General features: G+C 39.4%; 3 protein-coding genes across 3 annotated transcripts; 2 read left to right on the forward strand and 1 right to left on the reverse strand.

Annotated features, from left to right (window-relative positions):
* Positions 1-249: 249 nt before the first annotated feature.
* On the forward strand, positions 250-4,746 carry LOC109993156 (trypsin-3). Its single transcript, XM_029279729.2, has 7 exons — positions 250-268; positions 403-437; positions 879-948; positions 1,139-1,292; positions 1,520-1,658; positions 2,518-2,772; positions 4,019-4,746. Exons 3-7 carry the CDS (start codon positions 879-881, stop codon positions 4,169-4,171), a joined length of 771 nt encoding a protein of 256 aa, XP_029135562.2. The 5' UTR covers positions 250-268; positions 403-437; the 3' UTR covers positions 4,172-4,746.
* Positions 4,747-5,630: 884 nt separating this feature from the next.
* pink1 (PTEN induced kinase 1) lies at positions 5,631-13,581 on the forward strand. The gene is made up of 8 exons (XM_020645994.2): positions 5,631-6,082; positions 8,688-8,972; positions 9,085-9,188; positions 9,297-9,479; positions 10,057-10,220; positions 10,312-10,439; positions 10,768-10,998; positions 12,152-13,581. Exons 1-8 carry the CDS (start codon positions 5,726-5,728, stop codon positions 12,434-12,436), a joined length of 1,737 nt encoding a protein of 578 aa, XP_020501650.2. The 5' UTR covers positions 5,631-5,725; the 3' UTR covers positions 12,437-13,581.
* Positions 13,582-14,132: 551 nt separating this feature from the next.
* LOC109993159 (tubulin alpha-1B chain) lies at positions 14,133-16,921 on the reverse strand. Its single transcript, XM_020645995.3, has 4 exons — positions 16,761-16,921; positions 15,543-15,765; positions 15,307-15,455; positions 14,133-15,140 (listed from the first exon to the last, which is right to left on the reverse strand). Exons 1-4 carry the CDS (start codon positions 16,761-16,763, stop codon positions 14,160-14,162), a joined length of 1,356 nt encoding a protein of 451 aa, XP_020501651.1. The 5' UTR covers positions 16,764-16,921; the 3' UTR covers positions 14,133-14,159.
* Between the last annotated feature and the right edge of the window lie 553 nt (positions 16,922-17,474).

Consider the following 17,474-nt stretch of genomic DNA (forward strand, 5'->3'; position numbering starts at 1 on the left):
GGTGGTGATGATGACCCTCTAGAAGCGTTCCCTTCACGAATATACCTCCATAGCCCAAGGTCCCAAGAGCAGAAAAGTAGAGCTTGGATACAGACATAATACAAGAGAACATTTAGCTTTGTCATATAGTAGGTCATTTTCTTTGTTGCTGTACAAAACCAGACGAAAAGATAACTTAAACAAAGGCTTTAGACACGGTTCGTGTTACACTATAAGAGGAGGCCGACAGCATTAGTCCCACCAGTTGGAGATCATCTGTGGGTAACAGGTAAGTTTGATTCGGAGCTTATTTTTCCTAAATTCATGATTTCTAACAGGAGTCTGAACACATTTCAAAGTTGGGTGAAGTTTTCCCTCTAACACAAATTAACTATTACCTGTTTTGTTTTTTTCCACTCAAAGCTAAATCAATGTGACACAGTGGATGAAACATTGAAGTAAGGTCTTAATGTTTTATTTATTTAATTAATAGACCATTACCTGTCTGTAAACGCATCTAGCCGTTTATTCCTGTTTAAAAAACAGAAAAGTGTGGATGTTTTTCGTTCTTTATTAGTTCAAGATAGGGAATTTTAACAAAAGCTTGAAACATTTCACCCAAAGAAAAGCCTTTATATGTCATGCATACTTCAGTAAGGGTTAAAATGAGACATTACACAAAAAGGTATTACAGCTGAAAAGTTGTGTAACTTATGCAAAGTGGGTAAGAAAATTGCAACACTACCATAATTTGGGATAATGTGTACAATATCCTTTGATTTCACACGGGGGGAATGGATGTTATTTGCATTAACAGAGTCATTAATTCCATTATTAGAGTGTGTACTTAGTATACAGTATATGCCACTAAAAGGTACTTTTTTGTTTCTGTACAACAGATGATTTGCAAAACTATGAATCTACTGCAAAGGACTACTGTGCTGTTGATTTTGGCTTTTTCAGTATCAGGTAAGTCCCTCGATCTAAAATCCTAATTCTGTGGTGCAAATCGAAAGGAATAAACTTCCGTCTTTCTTCTGAATTGACTTGGGATTTTATAAAACAATATTTTGCATTGAATGTAAAAAACAACTAAACTTAATTCATAAACTGAAAGGATGTCAAATGAGACTAATTCATGTTTTCTTGATGTCTGCAGAGACATTTGCAGCAAGGATCATTGGAGGTCAAGAGGTCGCACCATACTCGAAGAAATATCAGGCCTCCCTGCAGTATGGGGAAAGGAGACACTACTGTGGAGGAACCTTAGTGCACCCTATGTGGGTGGTGTCTGCTGCCCACTGCTGGAGACCGTGAGTACTTACACTCAGTGTCATTCATAAACACAGCTGCTTGGAGCAACTGAAGGTTTTATATTCGTTTAGGGAACTAAACACAAATTAAAAAATGTCAGTTATATGTAAAATGTATGGAAGATGTACTCGGTGAAATGTTAATTCAATAAGATTGTACGTACTTATAAAAATATATTTCACAACCGTGGGGAACTTTTTCAAACACCTTGTGTCTGTTTTCTCAGGAGCAGTCTGGTAAAGGTGGTGCTATGTGAACACAACCTGAATAAAAATGAAGGATTCGAGCAGGTCATTGATGTCTCAGAGATATTTGTCCACCACTTTAATCCCAAGACATTCAACAATGACATCATGCTCCTCAAGGTAGGCAGAGGAACAGCCACTTGTATTTATTGATACCATACATTAAGTTCATGACACAAGCTTACCATATTTCAAAGTAAATCAACATATTGAGCGACTCATTAGATAATCACGCATGCAGACACTAAAGCAGTGGTGTCCAAACTTTTTTTCTTGCGAGCCAAAATTGTCATGTTAGAATCGCTCGCAGGCCACAGGTTTTGTTTTTTTAAATATAGTTGAAAAAATAGTAAGGCTTTGTAGATCAGAATCAAAAGGCTCGCTAAAGAAACCTTTTAATAAAAGGAAATCAAATATTTTGATTTCTTCGTTCTACTTTATTTGATTTTTTTCTCAGAATCAAGCCTGTAACGTGGTTCATTTTTTTGGAAAAGCTTTCTGCATTTAGCTCAGGTCATTAAATGGTTAAACAACAGTCTGCTTGTTTGCAAAAACTTTGCATAAGTTTTTTTTCATATTTTCCAAAATATGTGGAAAATAGTTAAAGCTGTAGATTTAAAAAAACAACAACAACATACATGTTACTGAACATTTTCTATTTTAGGAATATTGTTCAGCCCTTGTTAACATGAAAAAGAAAAATAAGATAATGTGCCAATCTTAATCAAGGCCTTGGGCCAAAATCTTCTGATTCTTCATTTGAAGTCAAGGGTCGCAAAAAATCCCCTCTGTAATCTGGTCATGGCAAAAAGGTTACTGATCAATCGAGAAGCGATTAAATGGTAATGATTTGTCAGATTTAGTTATTTTCTGTGATTTACAACATGGAACACAGATATTGTTTTGAGTGAGGCGTCTAAGAAAAATGGCCACCGTTTGAATGTGGTCAATGATCCCTTAACTTTTGTTTGTATTACAGCTGAGTCGGCCGGCACTGCTGAACAAGTGGGTCCAGCCAATTCCTCTGCCTGATCAAAACACTCCACCACTTACTAAGGACGTCTGCACAGTGAGCGGCTGGGGTGTGACAAACGTTTACAGCTACACCCTTTCTCCTGTGCTACGAGCTGTGGATGTGTCAATAAACCCTTACTGCCATTATTACTACTGGCGGATGATTACTCCAAACATGCTGTGTGCTGGATCACGATTGGGTGGAAAAGATTCCTGTCAGGTACAGACTTTGTTTTCTTTTTCTCCTGATTTATGTGTTTATGTTATCACCATAGACTGTAGAAATATTGGATGAAGCCAATCAACCATTGGTTTGTTGACAGTTGAAGCCTTGAGGTTTGCATTCTCGCCGTCACTATGTCCAAAATTTGCATAAAAATATCTTATCAACCTGCAGGCGGCTAGCAGCCCCCACCTGTTACTTAAAGATAAAGATAAACTTTATTGATCTCCCATGGGGGAAATTTTTGCGTTACAGCAGCTCAAAACAGGAAACAGGAATATAATTTAAAAAATAAAAATAGAAGTTAAAAATCAAACATATTTACATAAGTTAAATAAAAAATACAATAATATATATATATATATATATATATATATATATATATATACATATATATATATATATATATGTAAATAAAGCAATTAAATCAACCCCTTATTGTGGTTAACTTTAAGCATAAATATGATTGAAAAAGAGTCTTGTAAAAAATTAACCCCTGTACAGTTGTCCTGATGAGAAATGAGCTACAGAGACCAGGATTTTTTCTTTTTTACCAGGCAGTAAATGTGTGTTTAATTCAGCTGTAAAGTTGGGTACTTACTTCTGGAGCTAGCCTAAAGCTGACATTGTAGGAGCTACAGTTTTTGGCGTCGCTGCATTGGCTTCTGGGCGAAGAAATTAACTTGACTTTCACCACTTACGCTAATACCCCCTTCATAATTAGTGCTCTTTACACTGTTTGTCTTATTTCATGACAAACTAGCATGTTTGTTAGTTTTTACATGATGTATTTCTTTAATGTATGTACAATAATGTAATGGCTATCCATATACTGGTTGATTATCATTTAATTATACCGCTAACCTTTAACTGAGGTTCATCGTTTTGTCCATATATGACATCTTTCGGTCCCACATAACCAAATCATTGGCCAAACTGTTGAGGCTTCAAAAGCACAAACCAATTAGTATTATTACCATACAACATCCACTTGTTTCATACAGTCTATGATTTCATGACAAATGCACTTGTTGAGATCTTTGCGTCTGGATTCAAAGTGGCGAAGCGACCATACCTAAAGCTACATTGCTTCAATGGGTGAAGGTAGCTACTTGGTCAACTTTGAGGCACTGACAATCATGTCTATTAATATGATCTATACAGATAATACTGTAAATTAGAGAATACCCTTCAAGACTGGAATTGAATAAATCATTCATCATCTCTGATTTGTGATCCACAGGGCGACTCTGGTGGCCCCCTTATCTGCAATGGACACTTTGAGGGCATTGTCTCCTGGGGTATCAGCTGTGCAAACCCATACTTTCCAGGAGTCTACACCAGAGTGAGGAAATACATCAAATGGATAAACTGGATTATCGAAAATAAAACCTGAAGGGCCCCAACATTTCTTGATGAGCATCTTATTCACGGCAATAATACCTCTGTCTGTTTATTTTGATTAAATACTTTCCTTGTGTTTTAAGCAGCCAGGGTTATTTTTTATTTTCTTGTAGATGTCAGGTTTCATTGAAATGTATTATTATGCTTATAATTCATTCATTTTAAACATTCAATACTCCGAAAGAGAGACATTTCTCGATACAGAATCGAGCTAATTATTTTCTCTATTATCATTATCATCAATATTATTTTTAGTGGTAGTATTTCAGTAATAATAGCGAAGGTATTGAGTTGCATTGATGACTAGAGCTGGGCAATAAAATTAAAATCAATAACAATATTACATTTTCACTCAACACCCTTGTATCATTTCTTTTTACTCACCTATAAAATCAAATCAATATCATTTTTTTCCATGAAGAAAAATATGATGATCAATTAAAGCTCTAGAACTGCTGTTTGTCACTATTCCTGAAAGGTTTCACACACACACTTTTGCTTCATCAACATAAGAACAAAACATAGCAATAAAAAGATTTTCAAATGGCATATCACAAGAATCTTAATCTTTCTTACAACGTAAAACGTGGACCAAAAGTCTTTGTCATGGGCCCTACAGGTCAAAAAATAATCTCCTCAGAAGTAGTTCATAGTAGGAGACGTCCTTATGGAAAAGAAAGAAACAGTCTTCACCAGTAAATAAATACCTCACCTCCTTAATTAATGTGTTTTTCCATGCATGACATATTTCGTTTACCAGGCTGACGAACCTTTGCATATCAAATTCAAATTCAAAAAACTTTATTTGTCCCCGGGGGGGCAATTCAAAGGCACACAGAGCAGTAAATTAACAACAGTGCAAGTAGACGAAACATTTTAAACCTAAATATAAAGTGTCAATTTAAATACAACTTAAAGCTTAAACGTAACTTAAAAATACAAAATATAAAAGAGTAGATATAAGTGGACAGTGATCGGACTAACAGATGTAAACAGAACTATGTGCAGTAAACAAGAAATAAACATATATATACAGAACTATGTGCAAGTAGGCAAATACTAAATGATAAGTTAATAAGGTGAATAATGGAACAACAGAACTAATATATACAATATAACTGTAAAGATAAATAAAGTGACCGTAGTGCAATGATGGATAAGAAACAACAGGAATAAAGTCACCAGAACTGGATGAATACTTAAATAGAAAGGATAGATTAAAGTGATGTAGTGCATTTCTTCATGTACTTTCACATTAAGCAGCCATTTTGTCTAATACAACTACACAGCCTCATAGTATAGTAAAGCACTTGCACTAAAATTCCCTTTACAATGTTAAAACAATCATTTGGTAAAGAGCATAGACTGTAAAGAGCAACTGAAGAGAAAAAAGAGGAGTCTGCATTTGGGTCGTCTGTCATTCTTGCGCATGCGCAGTCACATCTATTTTGTTTACACAACACTGTCCTTGCCAGAGAAGAAGCTGAGGACTCCCTGACACAGGTGGACTCATTTAACAGCTTAAGTTACCTTTACCGGGTAAATTATGTCTGTGAAACACGCTTTAACACGGGGACTCGAGTTGGGCCGCTCGGTCTTTCAGCTGGGTCTCCTTAAATCGGGTGGCCGAGTCGTAGCAAAGCTCCGAGCTGACCGTTTCCGTGTAGGCCCGTCGGTCCGCACCGTCCAGCCTCAGGCTTTCCTGCCGTCTCGGTACCGGTATTATCGCACCTCTCTGAAGGGCCTGGCCGCTCAGCTTCAGTCCGCCGGATTCAGGAGGAGGTTTGGCGGAGGGTCCCCGAGGAACAGGGCCGTGTTTTTGGCTTTCGGTCTCGGCGTTGGGCTCATTGAACAGCAGCTGGAGGATGACAGAAATAGTGCGGCGACATGTCAGGAGATCCAGGTAAGAAGCACCAGGTAAACAGTGGCGCGGAAAGACTACAAATGTAGTTTTAGAGTAGGCCTACTTGTACTTCATTTGAGTTTTTCAGTTCACCGCTTTTTATACGGTGGCCCTGAAGTGCAAAACACAACAACAAATAAGAAAACACAACGATAAATCACAAAACACAACAACAAATCAAAAAACACAACAACAAATAAGAAAACACAACAACAAATCAAAAAACACAACAACAAATAAGAAAACACAACAACAAATAAGAAAACACAACAACAAATCAAAAAACACAACAACAAATCACAAAACACAACAACAAATAAGAAAACACAACAACAAATCACAAAACACAACAACATTAACTTTAACAGAAAAGGTACCTGCAGTCGACAAGGATCGTCGCTGATTGGACGAACACAATTTCCGTCTTTTTAACTGGAAGTAAATGCTCTGAGGGTTTTTTGATTTGTTGTTGTGTTTTCATATTTGTTGTTGTGTTTTGTGATATGTCGTTGTGTTTTCTTATTTGTCGTTGTGTTTTCTTATTTGTTGTTGTGTTTTCTTATTTGTTGTTGTGTTTTCTTATTTGTTGTTGTGTGTTGTGATTTGTCGTTGTGTTTTCTTATTTGTCGTTGTGTTTTCTTATTTGTCGTTGTGTTTTCTTATTTGTTGTTGTGTGTTGTGATTTGTCGTTGTGTTTTCTTATTTGTTGTTGTGTTTTCTTATTTGTCGTTGTGTTTTCTTATTTGTTGTTGTGTTTTCTTATTTGTCGTTGTGTTTTCTTATTTGTCGTTGTGTTTTCTTATTTGTTGTTGTGTGTTGTGATTTGTCGTTGTGTTTTCTTATTTGTCGTTGTGTTTTCTTATTTGTTGTTGTGTGTTGTGATTTGTCGTTGTGTTTTCTTATTTGTTGTTATGTTTTCTTATTTGTTGTTGTGTTTTCTTATTTGTCGTTGTGTTTTCTTATTTGTTGTTGTGTTTTCTTATTTGTCGTTGTGTTTTCTTATTTGTCGTTGTGTTTTCTTATTTGTTGTTGTGTGTTGTGATTTGTCGTTGTGTTTTCTTATTTGTCGTTGTGTTTTCTTATTTGTTGTTGTGTTTTCTTATTTGTCGTTGTGTTTTCTTATTTGTCGTTGTGTTTTCTTATTTGTTGTTGTGTGTTGTGATTTGTCGTTGTGTTTTCTTATTTGTTGTTATGTTTTCTTATTTGTTGTTGTGTTTTCTTATTTGTCGTTGTGTTTTCTTATTTGTTGTTGTGTTTTCTTATTTGTCGTTGTGTTTTCTTATTTGTTGTTGTGTGTTGTGATTTGTCGTTGTGTTTTCTTATTTGTCGTTGTGTTTTCTTACTTGTTGTTGTGTTTTGCACTTCAGGGCCACCATACTTTTAGCCACATTTAACTGACATTGCTACAGTTCTTCATTAAAGATATAGGATGATGATATTTGACATAGTAATGGTAAACTATACAAAGTGGAAGTCGTTAGGACCATTACAGTCGATCTATGGTTCGGACACTTTCCCCGTCTTCACCTCTGTTGTTACTATGACAACCACAGACGAATTCGACTTACAGCTTCAGTTAACATGGTCAGTCGTTAAATTATGACACCTGCTAATATTTTACATGCAGAATTTATAAGCTTGTAAAATATTGTAAATGTAAACATGTAGCATCAATGAACATAGTTCTATTTAAGTGTTGCAACAATAGCAAATTGTATATATAGACAGATTATAAGGAACACAGGAAGTTAATTTAATTTAATAAATATAAATTATTGAGTTGTGGAAAAGGGGTAGGATTAAATAAGTTTTATACTTCTTCCTACTCCTTTTCAGGCATATCAATTGAATATATGTAATTTTCTTTTTCTTTTTTTGTGGAAGAATTTGAACATTGTTTTTTGTTTATTGTATTTTCGTGCTTTTCATTTTGTTTTGTATTTTTGATATGTTTGATTTTATTTGATATGTCTGAAATAAATTTAATCAATCAATCAATCAATCAATCAATCAATCAATCAACAACTATAGCAAAGCAAAAACACGTTGCTTGCTAATAACACATTATTATCCCATGAACTAAAGTAGGCGATAAAGTTACCAAACAATATTTTGATTTTTCATTTTATTACATAAAGGACCATTTAGTAATGTCCAGGCAATTTACCACTGAGGTATTGTCAGCTCTTTTCTGGTGTTATTCTGCACCACTAGCCATTTGTTTGATTTATAATATCACTATTTTGACAAGACCCAGTAATAGATACCGTAATGTAACTGTACAACATGTTTAGTACCTATTGAGACATTTTTAATGCTGCAAAGATGATGCAGTTAAAGTACAGAAGTGCACTTTGGCTGCTGACCATACAATTAGTATGCACAATTTTACAGTCATGTGTTTAGTTTAGACCAATAAAGTATTTCTGCACTTTATTTTTTTCGGTTTAATAAACAAACAAATCATAGTCAAATTATACATTAATTCGCTTTAAGAGCTTTAATCCAGTGTGTGGTCACTATATGTCTTTAACTTAATCTTTCAAAATGGGATGTGCACACAACTATTTTCATGCTTTACAATTATTTTCCTCCCCATCTGCAGGCAGTGTTCAGCAAGAAGAGATTCCAGAGCCCACTCAAGCCATTCGTTTCTGGCTATAAACTGGAAGATTACATTATTGGGAATCAGATTGGGAAAGGCTCCAACGCCGCTGTGTACGAGGCTGCAGCTCAGTTTGCCCCAAAGAATGAGAGCAACAGCAGGGACGCCCTACCTGCGGTACAGCTGAGAGAAGAGGAGGAAGAAGAAAGAAAGACAGCTCCATCTCTGTCATGCTGCTCCCTCAAAACCTTCCCTCTGGCAATCAAGATGATGTGGAACTTTGGGGTTTGTAGTCTACACTATAGCACTCTTTAACAACAATTTAAGCATCAGGCTTGTGTGGATTACAGGCACACATGAGTACTGACATGTATTTGTTGGTGCCATTTGTTTGCAGGCAGGGTCGTCAAGTGAGGCAATATTGAAATCCATGTCCCAGGAGCTGGTGCCTGCAGCTCCTCTGGCTTTAAAGCAGGAAAAAGAACTTATCGCTCTGGATGGGTGAGTTTTTTTTTTAGACCAGCAGTGCTTTCATAGCTAAGTCATTGTCTCTACTAAAAGGACAGAGTGTAGGAATGATGCGCATGTATGTCTGTGATCTCTCTTTAGTCATTTTGGAGTCCTGCCCAAAAGAGTGTCAGCACACCCTAATGTGATCAGAGTGTACCGGGCGTTCACAGCGGACGTCCCACTGCTGCCAGGTGCACAGGAAGAGTATCCAGATGTCCTACCATCCAGGCTTAACCCTGCTGGCCTGGGCAACAATCGAACTCTTTTTCTGGTCATGAAGAAGTAAGAGCTACCATCTTTAAACACCAGGAAAGAATGGAGTATATGTATATATATGTGTATAAAAAAGAGTATTCTAATGCTAATTCGAATTCTATTAATGTACAATAATAGGGTTATGCATATTATTCATACATCACCTTTCAAACCAAAGTCACACTATGCTCTGTAAGACAATAAATAGATAATAATACCACACTACCTGGGACCAGAGTGCTCTGAGACCGAGACAAGACTGAGACATTCAGGCCGTAACATCGGGAAGGTTGCAGCCGTAACCCGGGGACAAAAATCAAACTTCAAATGAAGTGAAGTAATGTTGTTGTTGTTTTTTTAGAAAGGGGTGCTTTCCTTCTAATCACAGAAATGTTGTGGAGAAATAGCCAATCAGTGGTGGTCTTGCCTGTGGTTGATTTAAAATCTGGAGTCCGCTCAGTCCAAGACCGAGACAAGACCGAGTAAAACTGCTTTTGATTCCGAGACGAGAACTTGAAAAAGTGGTATTGAGACCAACACTAATGCATATAAGAAAACCAAAGCCATCCAGCTAATTAGCTTTCTGTCTCTTTCTGTGCTCTAGTTACCCCCGTACGCTGCGACAGTACCTGGAGGTGTCAACGCCGGGCCGCAGGCAGGGCTCTCTGATGGTGCTGCAGCTCCTCGAAGCCGTCGACCATCTGTGCCGACAGGGTGTCGCTCACAGAGATCTCAAGTCGGACAATGTGCTGCTGGAGTTTGACTCTGGTGAGACAAACATTCCTTCTTTAAGAAATCAATATGAGATGTGATGCCATTAGTTTCACGTTACATTTATGTTATTTTCTTTTTTTTGCAGATGGTTGCCCTCGTTTGGTGATTTCAGACTTTGGCTGCTGCCTGTCTCAGAGTGACTCCAGTCTGCAGCTGCCATTCAACAGCATGTGGGTCAGCAGAGGAGGGAATGCCTCCCTTATGGCCCCTGAGGTATGTTTAAGTAGCTCTTTACTGTGGTTAAGTAAAAGAGGAATGTCTCGAGTTACTAAGATGTCTTTAATGGCCCCTCCACAACTTGAACTTGGTCGATTGTGAATAAAGTTGCAGTGCATTATCAGCCACAATCACGGCTGATAATGCACTGCAACTTAATGTGGTGCAGTAAACCATTATACTACATAAAGATATGCAGGAAAATTAGATTGAGAAACCAAAAAAATAATACATTTTAAACAACTCTTAATACAATAATATAATGCACTGGTAACCATACTTTCCACACATTTAATCCCCATCATCACTACCTGTCTGCCCAAAGGTGACCACTGCAGTTCCTGGGCATGGTGTTGTGATTGACTACAGCAAGGCGGACGCTTGGGCCGTGGGTGCCATCTCTTATGAGATCTTTGGGCAGCAGAACCCGTTCTATCGAGGATTGGGACTGGAGAGCAGGAGCTACCAGGAGAAGCAGCTTCCAGCTCTGCCCTCTTCTGTTCCAGCTGATGTGCAGTTAGTGATCCGCTTACTCCTCAGGAGGAACCCGAGCAAGGTGACGCATGAGAGTTTTCTAAAAGATTTGCTTTGGACATAGGGTTACCGCATACCAGAATCTTAAACTTCCATACAGTTGTAGTAAAAATTAAATGATATTGATGCCTGTTTCCTCGGCACCCAACATTGGGTGACTTTTTTTGTTTTTAATATCAAAAAATGCAGGAAATCTCCTGCACACTGTCTGAATTGTAAATATATATTGGCAACATTCTGGTTCTGAGACATTGCCAATGCATTTGTACAATTCGGACAATGCTCTCTCCCTCTCATTCACCAGTGGCCAGTTTTCATTGGGCGAGAGGCGGGGTACAACCTGGACTGTTCACCAGTAAATCACAGGGCTCTCATATAGACACAGACAAGCAGCCACACTCATACCTACGGGCAAATCAGAGTCACCAATTGACCTAACAAGCATGCCTTTAGACTGTGGGAGGAAGACCGGAGTACTCGGAGAGAACCCATGCATGTACAAAGAGAACATGCAAACTGAGAAAAATATCCTGTTCTTTTGTAGCTTACTGTAGCACCAGCTTTGTCAGCCATTGAATACTGGCTAAGAAGCATACCAGGAGCGACATCTGGGCCATTTCCCTAAAAATAAGCTTGACAGGAGCAGTGAGATTAAACCCAAAACAAGAAAGACATAAATGTAAAGCGCGGCACTTGTAAGGCAATACATATCTTCGGGGTTTCACCATTGACTGATGTGGACGACGTGTCTTTTACCACCTTTTCGTGTCCAAAAATGAAGTAAAAATCCCCCCAAGACGGGCCATGACATTGATCTGGTGATGTCATTTGAATCTTAAAAATGGGCAAAAGGGATTTGGCTGGTGGAGATGTGGAATTCATGTCCCGCCCCTTCCACTGCACACATTTAACTCTCCAATAAAATGTCAAAGATCTCTTCATTACAGCCCACAGCAGAACACGTCAGACAGTCACGGTTTCTGGAAAGTTCAAGGACTCTGGTGTTAGAATTTGTCACGCCATTCCTCCTCTTCTCTCTCTGAGCGTCATTTCATACTAAAATATTAATCTGCGTAGCTTCAGAAATTCACTTAATTTAACAGGTAAGAGAACATTAAAAGGTACTAACAACCTGAAAACCTCTTTCATGTTCTCTTGTTATATTTACTCTGCAGCGCCCCAGTGCCCGTGTGGCCGCTAACATGCTACACCTTAGCCTCTGGGGACGGAAGGCTCTGGCCAATCAGGACAGCGCGGGGATGAGGAAGCTTGCTGATTGGCTGCTCTGTCAGTCTGCTGTGGTTCTCCTGAAGGGCTGCAGCGGCCCCAGCGGGACGAGGGTGGAGGCGGAACTACAGAGGAGCTTCCTGTCGAATCTGGACCTGGAGGACCTGCGTACCGCTGTGGGCTTCCTACTGTATGGGCGGGAGCAGCATCAGGCCTGCATACTGTCGGCATAGATTCTGTCTCTCAGACACTAAGCTTTATGGGTAGACTCAGAGCATAGGCCTCAAAACTTGCTTCAATTTCTCAGTTAGAAATATATTTGTAGTAGTTATGGACATAGCCGTTACATCTTAAGGCTAGTAAGGTAAAATCCCCTGACGCTGTACTCTTCCACTGTTCTCCATCATGAGTGATAATCAGTGTTTTCCAGCAGTTTCTAAACTGTGTAATTCTTCTTTGTGGGTTTCCTGATTCCACCTAATCCAATTCTGCTGAAATTACATTTCATCAGGGTTTTCTGACAATACTCGGCAGCAGCAGCAGCAGCAGGAGTTTAAAGAAAGGGAATGTGGGCACCTATTTGAATCGTGTCCTGTGTGTGCTTTGCATCATGGACTATTGAGACTATTGTTTATGGAGAGGAAAAAGAAATGTTGTTTTTTCTAACCCAACTACAGATAATTACATTTTGCCCTGATGTGTGAGGTACTAATAGCTGCAGATATTTCTGTTATAAGAGTGGATGTTTTCTCTCACAAACTGATGCACTTTATTATTTTTTTTTATATTTGCTAGAAAAGAAACATCCACCCTTATGCAGTTGTTACCTGTGTGATCAAGTTCAAAATGTGTCTGTGGCTGCTGAGGTTTTGGACTCGGAAAGACGAATGCTAATGAAGATTTTTACAATTACGTGTAATCTACACTTTTTAGACCCAAGGACAAAATAAGGTTTGACAGATTCACAGCCAAACTGTTGCCGGTTGACAGACATGGATCATGCAGATAACCGACCGACCCTTCAGCATGTTGTTTTGTCTTGTTTGTTGTTTGCACTTTAAGTCCATGTTTGCACTTTCAGAGCCATTTTCATGGTTTACTGGTGTTTGTTTGACGCCTGCTTCACTGAAATACCAATTATATTCTGGTAATAGTTTAAGTGAAATGCCAAATTTATATGAATTCAGGGATTACAGTGATCTGCTATCAGAGCTTATCACGTCCACATCATAATGTATAATTCAAAGAATACCCCAGTGGTGACATGTGATACCAGTCAAAGAGGGTGTAAGGTTTCATAGTAAAGATGGTGTGGAATATTTTTGGATTGAGTAGATTTTGCTGCTGTGTTTTTGGGAATAAACGCTTTTGAAAAGTCCTCAGTGTGAATTGTGCAAATCATTCATCTTAATCATTTAACACCAATTGTTTCTTATTATAAATCTAATGGATGTAATTAGTTTTCAAAAAGGTTTACGTTACCAGTGTGTGAGATAAAAAAATATAGTGTTAAGGTATTTCATTCACAAAATCTTCGTCACAAATGCTCATTAGAGTCAAAGGCTATGGAGAGCTGGCAGGACAAGCCACAGCAGAAACCTTAAAATGTAAAATATGAGACATTTCAAATATAAGAAGAATTCAAAACATGGTATAAATACCACAAAAGCTGGCTTATATTGTTTATTTTTGCTGTACAGCTATGCTCCAAGTGTGTTACTGAAGGAACATGACTTATTCCCATATCACTGATAATTTATTCTAAAAGAAGGTTTGAAAAATGACACACAAACGACATTTTTTTTGGAGGATCTTTAATTAAGACAGAGCATTTGGCATGGAGATGATTTGTACTCTGAACATACCCAAGCAGGTATCTAAAAGACAAACATTTGTGGTTGGAATGTGATTAAGAACAAATGAAAATCATTTGTTTCTTGTGCTTTTTCTATCTTATTAATACTCCTCTCCTTCCTCCTCTCCCTCGCCTTCAATGGAGTCGACTCCGACCTCCTCGTAATCTTTCTCCAGAGCGGCCATGTCCTCTCTGGCCTCAGAGAACTCTCCCTCCTCCATACCCTCACCTACATACCAGTGAACAAAGGCACGCTTAGCGTACATCAGATCAAACTTGTGGTCAAGACGAGCCCAGGCCTCTGCAATAGCAGTGGTGTTGCTCAGCATGCACACAGCCCTCTGGACCTTGGCCAGGTCACCACCAGGAACTACAGTGGGAGGCTGGTAGTTGATGCCAACCTTGAAACCAGTGGGGCACCAGTCCACAAACTGGATGGAGCGCTTGGTTTTGATGGTGGCAATGGCAGCGTTTACATCTTTGGGCACCACATCGCCACGGTACAGAAGGCAGCAGGCCATGTACTTGCCATGGCGAGGGTCGCATTTGACCATCTGGTTGGCTGGCTCGAAGCAGGCATTGGTGATCTCGGCCACTGAGAGCTGCTCATGGTACGCCTTCTCTGCAGAGATGACGGGGGCGTATGTGGCCAGAGGGAAGTGGATACGGGGATATGGCACCAAGTTGGTCTGGAACTCTGTCAGATCAACATTGAGGGCGCCATCGAAGCGGAGGGAAGCTGTGATGGAGGACACGATCTGACTGATCAACCTGTTCAGGTTGGTGTAGGTGGGACGCTCGATATCGAGGTTTCTACGGCAGATATCGTAGATGGCCTCGTTGTCGACCATGAAGGCGCAGTCAGAGTGCTCCAGGGTGGTGTGGGTGGTCAGGATGGAGTTGTAGGGCTCCACCACAGCGGTGGACACCTGGGGAGCTGGGTAGATGGAGAACTCCAGCTTGGACTTCTTGCCGTAGTCGACGGACAGACGCTCCATCAGCAGGGAGGTGAAACCAGAGCCGGTACCACCTCCGAAGCTGTGGAAGACCAGGAAGCCCTGAAGACCGGTGCACTGGTCAGCCTGAGGACAGAAAGAGATAGAAAGTTAATTCATATGATAATGTAGGGTCTTTATAACAAAGAGGACAGTTCTCTATGTGATGTGGCTTTGATGGGACATCTTTTGTTCTGATTTGGCTTGATTGATTTGAGAGATTTGTGGAGTGGATTCCTTTCCAGTGACCCACCAGTTTGCGGATCCTGTCCAGCACCAGGTCGATGATCTCTTTGCCGATGGTGTAGTGTCCACGGGCGTAGTTGTTGGCAGCATCCTCCTTGCCGGTGATCAGCTGCTCAGGGTGGAACAGCTGACGGTAGGTTCCAGTGCGCACCTCGTCTAAGGAGATAATTTAGAAAATGACTTGATGGTTTAACTTAATTAAATGAAGAGACATCTAATGGTGTTATTTCATGAGAGTTTTACCGATGACAGTGGGCTCCAGGTCCACAAAAACAGCTCTGGGGACGTGTTTTCCGGCTCCAGTCTCGCTGAAGAAGGTGTTGAAGGAATCGTCCCCTCCTCCGATGGCTTTGTCGCTGGGCATCTGTCCGTCCGGCTGGATCCCATGTTCCAGGCAGTAGAGCTCCCAGCAGGCATTGCCAATTTGGACTCCGGCCTGACCGACGTGGATGGAGATGCACTCACGCTGGTGGTGGAGCAGACAAAGAAGATTTGGATTAGAGGAGTTGAACCTTGAACTGCTAATAAGGAAAAGAGATTTTCCAGGAGCGCTGCTAATTAAAAGCGGAGGAACAGAAAAGATTTGTCAGGGCACGAATTAAAACCTCCCTCGCTTTGATGCCAAATTTCACTAAAAAAAAAAAACGTTTTCTTGGAGCAATCCCTGAATGATGCTCGAGGAAACTGCAGATCACAGCGTATCGATTCACCAGCTTGTTTTCTGGGTGGTGGGGGACGCAGTTCCAATTGGGGGTCCAGTAAAATGTCTAGTACAGGAGCCCATCCTTTTTTCTGCTGCGACACAAGACTGTGTGTCTATTGCGCATGGGATTACTGGAGGGAGAGAGGATTATCTAGGTCAGACACATTGCAGCGTGCTGTCTCTTTAAAAAGCCTCATTTCCACAAAGGAATTTCCACCCAATTTAATTTATTTATAGTATAAATTAAAAAATATATATCTGGAGGTCTCTTTTCCTCAAGCACTGAAAAATGGCTATTTCATTTTCAGATTAAATAATCTCTTGCAAAGGGATCATGATGAATGATGACATATTTATATAACAGATATAGATGTACTACATTGATCTGAAGGCTAAACAAAGGGACAGGAATTCTTCACGTAGACTAACTGGTTAATTAGCGTGAAACCAGTGCTCACAGTGGTGTCTAAGCTCATTTACAAGAGCTATGTGGGAGAGGATTAAGGGTTTCTCGAGCAGGTATGCATCACACCACGTGAAAAACCTACATCGTTGTGTTTAAAAAAGGAATACAAGAAAAATGAATTAATTTATAGCCAGCACAGGCCTCGGAATAAAAACGAGACACAAAGGATAAGGTTGGATACACCTCACAAGAACGATCCCCTACGTCCCTTTTGTTCTCTCTCCTTCAATATAGGTCAGGCTGCGCATCTGGAAGTAAAATGATACAAAATTCCATATAATGTCGCACTTACCATGATGGCTTGTCGATATTATGCAATGTAATGTGACAAGCTTGAGTGAGGTGCGTTCAGTTCTGAGATGAGCGGCGTCTGAAGCGGTTCTGTTGCTGGAGCATCACAGTCTGCCTCCTCAGGACGACAGGTGAAGTGCGCACACAGAAGAAAAAGAAGAAAAAAAAAACTCCCACCATCACCCCTCCCCCTCCTGCAGCACGCAGTAACCGTTTCACATCCAGGAATGCCACCCACACCTACGTAACATGGGCTTCACGCTCATGTGATCAAATAGAGCCTATCAGAATACATAAGCATAATGTATAAACTTGTAATAGGAAGGTTATCATATATAGAGGCCTGAATATAGGAAAAGGGTGGTTGAATTTTTTTTTTTTTTGGGGTAATCAGAAGCAAAACAGTTGTAATGCAAAAATCAATTATAGTCTCACTTGTGAATTTGTTAAATTATGACTTTACATGTCATGATTTTGCTTTACAATCAGCATTTTTTTAAATAACATTTCAACCCAAACTTCTGACTGACTGTCCCAAACAATAATCTCAAATAATATTAAGTTTATTTATAAGGCACATTTCAACAACAAGGCAATTCAAAGTGCTTCACACAAGACATCAAAAAGCATCATGACAGAGGAAAGAAAATAAATATTAAAATAGAAAATTTAAAAAAAATCACTGAAATTATTAAATCTGAAAATATGTTCAAAT

This window comes from Labrus bergylta, chromosome 12, assembly GCF_963930695.1.
Source record: "Labrus bergylta chromosome 12, fLabBer1.1, whole genome shotgun sequence".
Classification (NCBI taxonomy): Eukaryota; Metazoa; Chordata; class Actinopteri; order Labriformes; family Labridae; genus Labrus; species Labrus bergylta.